Source organism: Pristiophorus japonicus, chromosome 8 (assembly GCF_044704955.1).
Source record: "Pristiophorus japonicus isolate sPriJap1 chromosome 8, sPriJap1.hap1, whole genome shotgun sequence".
Taxonomy (NCBI): Eukaryota; Metazoa; Chordata; class Chondrichthyes; family Pristiophoridae; genus Pristiophorus; species Pristiophorus japonicus.
Genome location: NC_091984.1, coordinates 204,409,379 through 204,415,378, shown reverse-complemented (window position 1 = coordinate 204,415,378; position 6,000 = coordinate 204,409,379). Strand labels below are relative to the sequence as shown.

General features: G+C 40.4%; 1 protein-coding gene across 5 annotated transcripts in view; it reads right to left on the bottom strand.

The window, feature by feature from the left end:
• Positions 1 to 318: 318 nt before the first annotated feature.
• clip1a (CAP-GLY domain containing linker protein 1a) overlaps positions 319 to 6,000 on the bottom strand; it is a 207,272-nt gene continuing 201,590 nt past the window's right edge. For all 5 annotated transcript variants that reach the window (XM_070887798.1, XM_070887801.1, XM_070887802.1 and 2 more), the window contains 2 exons: positions 1,883 to 1,998; positions 319 to 1,113 (listed from right to left, as the gene is read on the bottom strand). In XM_070887798.1, coding sequence (XP_070743899.1) covers positions 885 to 1,113; positions 1,883 to 1,998 — 345 coding nt within the window. In that variant the 3' untranslated portion in view covers positions 319 to 884. The remainder of the gene's footprint in view (positions 1,114 to 1,882; positions 1,999 to 6,000) is intronic.

The window sequence follows — 6,000 nt, the reverse complement described above, 5'->3', positions numbered from 1 at the left end:
ATTGGTCCCGGTGCAAAAGTTTCAAGGGGAAGCCAAATCAGAGACTATTGCTGAATTAAGGACAGAGACCTGGACTTGCAACATAGTACCAGCAATAGAGGAGATGTTGTAAATGTGAATGTGCATTTAAAAATCAAATAATACATAATGGCTTTTTCGGATATTGTTTTGACTACATGACAGCCAAATTTAAAATTCTTAAAAATGGAGAAGGGAAAGGGAACAATAGTCAGAAAATGTAAAGTACTTCAGAATTAAAATTACAGTAGATGTTCAACTAAACAAGCTGCATCATATACAAATCAAGTGAACGCAATCAAAACAGCCAAAGATAATAATTTATTAAAGTTGACACAGTACACACAGTGTTTGGGTTAATACTGTCTTTACATATGCCTTCTCCCTGTAACAATTGTAATATTATACATTCATTCCAAAACCCAAACTTAGAAATGAAAGAAAAATATTCAACATATCCATATGCTGATTTCTGAGTAAATTGCTTTGGGCAAAATAAATCAAAGGTATATTCAAGTTCATAAGCCTAATTTCCCCTCATATATTTTACATATAGTATGAAAAACAATATAATGTCCACACTCTTTTTATACATAGACTAAAGTCTGACATTCGGAAGCAGATATTTTCAAATGCTACAAGATTTTTATACATTGAATTATAATCAAAACGTAATAATTGTTCTGTATAAGTTATTTTTAAAATTAGTTGATATTGAAACTGTAATAAATGCAGTGATATGGATGTTCAATAAAGTAATGAAAGGATAGGAGAAAAAAAAATGGTTAAGCAGAAAAGAAAAGCAAAAAAAAACTGTTTGCAGATTTACACAAACAACTAGACCATGTCTGTGGTGCAGTATTGCATTAGAAGGTCTCATCGTCATTGCAGCTGTTCGTCCAATGCCCAAATACCTCACAGATATCACAATAGGGGCGTTCATCTTTTCTACTGCCATGATAAGTAGTATGTACAGGAACTTCAGACATCTGTGCTTGTGTGGGACAATCCTCTGTGTCATGGAGGTCAAAGCAATCACAGATATCACAGAAGAGACGAGGTGGTGGCTTTTTCTTTGTTTGTGTTCCATCCGAGCTGCAAAGAAGACATTTAGCATGGTAATCTCAGTACTGTTTAATTCTATCCTCTTCAGAAAAGTATACAAACTAGACTTTCGTGCCCCTTGCCTGGAGGTGAGAATATTAAATGGTTGAAGGACATGTGAAAGGCTCTTGTGGTCTTTTTGTTTTAAAAAGGCATAGCACATATTTTTCCCCTTCTTTCCCAGGGTTTCCTTGTGCTACATGCCATCTTCAGTCAAGGGAATGACAGACAACTGGTCAATAGGAGCGTGTGACAGGAGCTTGGTGACGATGTCCTTGAAGGGGATCGACCTATCCTCTGCATAGTGCCTCTCACAATAGTACAATTAAGACTGGTAAATCTCCCTATGTGGAATCATCATTACAAAATTACAATCTACTGCAACGGGCTGGACCTTCAATAGGCTGTCACTTCAGGGGTAGTTATATTTTAAAATAATTGTATAATAACCCTCTCACTTCATCTATCTTACATTTCCACCCCTTTTGGGTTTTCCTTTCCTACTTTGTTATCCAGTACCACGGACTATTCTACAGCCAAGGCGGGAAGCATGTGCTAACCTTGAAATAGGTGTTAGGTAGTTCATGGGTGTTGCATACATCCAGTTAACCTGATTTCCTGTCTTTTCCTCTCTCAATAGCCTACTTTTAAGGACTCACCAAGTGAAGAATCAGTTGCAGATTTCCTAGTACAGACAGTTAACATATTCCAAATTGTGTCCACTAAATTCATCAGACATTTAGTGAGTATTTCAGCTTACCTGCCAAAATTGTTTACATTGCCATTAAGGGATGCTTCAGCCAGCTCTACTAGCTGCACATTCAGTTCTTCATTCTTCCTTTGTAAATCCACTATCACCGAGTTCAGGAAATCAATCTGGGATTCAAAGAAGTAAAACATGAACACTAATCTTCAACAATGCATTGCTCTATAAATCCTTAAAAGGGAGTGCGCATTCTGATCTGTAATGGCAATAGAATAGGAATATGTGGGCTAAATTTTAGAAAAGGAAGAGGGCCCAAACTAATTGAGAACTCTATTTCAGAACATCCTGCACACACATACACTAAAGCATTTTATGAATATTTTGAGTCATTTGGGGTTTGTAAGTCAAACCATAAGAGGTTCCATACCCTTTCTGACACATTGAATTCACAGACACACAGGAGATAAGTGTTTTGCAGACTTGCACAAAGATAAAACTTTTTTTCTGTAAAGGGAAAATTAAAATGTGTTCTGAATATGGCTAGTATTTGCATAAACACTAGAAAATATCATAATATGCAATTATTTTGTAAACAGATAAAACAAAATTATAATTTACAAATATTCTCAGGCTTGTTTTAAATTTGCATGTAAACTTACAAGTTTATACCAAGTGCTCAAAAATTATTTTTGAAATATGATCCCGTTTAAACATGCACACAGATTGCACCATTTTTAGCTAAGAATTGCATCATGCAATTATTTCAACATTTAAACTCTAGATTTTGAAACATGGATCAAACATTGTAGGTAAAATAATAAATCAGTTGTTTTCTTTACAACTTTATAACGTGTTTGTCTTATGTTAAAGACTCTGAGGAAGATTTACTTTAAAGGGATTAATACAAGGCCAATGAACAGGCTTTTATGAAGTAATCTTAAAAATATATAATCGGTATCTGAAAGTCAAAACAACTCTCATTGAAGGGTAACCACCATCCACATTTGAACTGGACAATCGAGTATCACATATGATCACCTGGAAATTTAAAGTAATTGAAATGTTTTTCCAATGTTTGATCTGTAAAGACATTGTACTGCTTCTCGTGTTTAATCATTCATGCTCAAATTGACCTTCTCACTCACGCAAACACAAATCTGACCCATTTCATATTTGCGTATGCGTGACTGGGCCATTTCGTACATGTGCATTTAGCATGGTTTTGTGCAACCAGTCTGTCTTTTTTAAAATTGGGAATTAGATGGTTACCATAGATCAATTATATTATACAATTATAACAGATAAGCATCATCTGAACCCCAAATCAAGATTAGTTTATAAATCCTTCATTGGTGTCTATTAGAATGCATCCTGAGAAAATCACGGAGGCAATTTTGTTTTTAGTCTTTTGCTGGGAACAATATAAAATCAGACAGCAAATGGCAGCTGGTTTCAGGTTGCTGATGTCTGATGAGAAAGATTAACTACAATGATAATTTATAATCTACAGAGATTGAGAGATAACTGTCGGTATATTTATAATATAACACTAGCAGATGGCTCATCGCATGGCAAAAGACAAGTCGGAGGATACACTGTTTTCTAATAGGGGTATTTATGTCATGTACAGCAGACCATCAGGACTACTAATTTATTGTACTTAAATAATTCAAATTCTGTTTTTATTGTAAAGTATTTGGAGATTGTTCTGGTGCTTTTGGGATCAAATTCCACAATTCTAAAGCATAAATTACTTTGAAAATTGGAAATTGGTTAATTTAATTTTTATTCCTGATCATTTTTAAAGCTTAAAATATACAATAAAATAGTATGTTATAACATACCAGTTGGAAGTAACTAACTCGTATTTAGTTGTCCTGGGGAGAGGGATTTGTATGGTGGGATGAACAGTGTTTGGGGTTTGGCAATGTACAGAGGGTTTGGTACTATTGCTGAGGGGGAACCCAAGGTGTACCAGACCTTCAGGGTGAAACGTGGGGTTTGGCTCATTGGTGGATTCCTGGTATGTGTCAGCAATGAGTACAGGGGACAGGACACAGGCCTGACTACTTTTCTTTTCAGGGCAGGGGATTGTGGAATTGGATCTGACAGCACTGATTTTCAAGTTTCCAGGAGATCTCTGGATACGTTGAATTCAAAGTTTTGCAATTAATTCCTGGACATGCGTCTGTGTTTCTAACTGCGCCTGTCTTTCTCGGAGTTTGTCTCTGATTCACAGCTATCACTAATTTGGATGTTCACATAGAATCATCATAGTAGGAGACCATTTGGCCCGTTGAGCTCATGCCAGCTCTCTGCAAGAGCAATTCTGCTAGTCCCATCCCCCTCCCTTTCCCCATAGCTCTGCATTTTTTTTTCCCCCTTCAGGTACATATCCAATTCCCTTTTGAAAGCCACTTCCAAATCTGCCTTAGTCAACCTTTCAGGCAGTGCATTCCAGATCATAACCACTCGTTGCGTAAAAAAGTTTTTCCTCATGTCGCCTTTGGATCTTCTGCCAATCACCTTAAATCTGTGTCCTCTGGTTCTCAACCCTTCTGCCAATGGGAACAGTTTCTCTCTATCTACTCTCTCATGATTTTAAACACCTGTCAAATCTCCTCTCACTCTTCTCTGCACTAAAACAAATCCAGCTTCTCCAGTCTATCCACATAACTGGAGTCACTCATCCCTGGAACCATTCTTGTAAATCTTTTCTGCACCCTATCTAAACCCTTCACATCCTTCCTAAAGTCCGATGCCCAGAATTAGACAATACTCCTGTTGTGGCCGAAAGTCCGGTGCCCAGAATTAGACAATACTCCTGTTGTGGCCGAACCAGTGTTTTATAAAGGTTCTTGATGCATCTATTTATAAAGCCCAGGATTCTGTTTGCTTTTTTTAAAGATCGCTTTCTCAACCTGCCCTGCCACCGTCAAAGATTTGTGCACATATACCCCCAGGTCTCTCTGGTCCTGCACCCCCTTTAGAATTGTACCCTTCAGTTTATATTGCCTCTTCTCATCCTTCTGACCAAAATGTATCACTTAGCACTTTTCTGCTTTAAATTTCACCTGCCACGTGTCTGGCTATTTCACCAGCCTCTTGTCCTCTTGAAGTCTATCCCTATCCTCCTCACTGTTCATTATACAGGTACAACATCAAAAATCCAGAGTCCCGGAATCCGTACTGTTCCGGAATCCGGACACCGGGATGATCTGTGGCGGGGTCATCCGGAATCCGGAAAATGTTCCGGAATTCACAACCCAGCCTCGGGCCACTGCCGACCTCGCCCCCGCCTCAGACGGGGTCCGGGGAGAGTCCGCGCATGGCATCTCCGGGGAGCAGAGAATGGATCTGAGCCCGGGGGATTGCACCCCTCAGACCCGCCTGTGGGAGGGAGAAATCAGAGCTTGGGCTCACTCCAGGCATTGGCATTGCAAGCACGCTGCTGTCACGGAGGTCAAAGCCCCAGGGTGGGGTGGAAAACGCTGCAGTCAAAGTGGCAGGACCCTGGGCTTCCCAGGTCAGACTGCTGCATCCCAGGGACCTGAGGCGAATGGCGGGGTGCTGAACCGCGGGAGTCACAGGCTGAGGGCGGAGCGCTGGTGCCTGGAACAGCTCAGGCTACTGACTGCAGCGGTGGTGAAACAAGAGTGGAGCCCAAGAGAGTGGCGAGTTTGTAGAAGGGAATATGAGTGAAGCATATGCATGAGTATCAACCTAGAGGGAGCTGCTCCTTGGGAGTTTTCTAGGAATGTGCGGGCTAGGAGGCTGACAGCTTCAGGGAGATGGGGAGTTTAGGGATATACGGCTCTGAGCTTCCAGTAGGACAATTTTAGGAGTGGAAGGCGTAAACCTTGAGCCGGGGGTCACGGCTCAGGAACTGGATGTGTCAAGAGATGTGGGGTTGAAGTAGTTGCGGCTGCGAGATTCCCAGAAGATGTTTGCGCGGGGCGCAGGCCTCGATAGTCTTGGCACTGAGGAGGGAGGTGCGAACTGGGATGGCAACTTTCAGGAGGGTAGTTGAAGAGTACGAAACGAGGGAGCAAGTACTTACAACCGAATATCACTCTTGTAAGTTGTTTCTCTTTTATACGCCCAGTGACAGTAAAAAGGGAATTCAGCGTAACTTTTGAATCTTCGGGTTTTACTTGCGGTCACAGAGACCC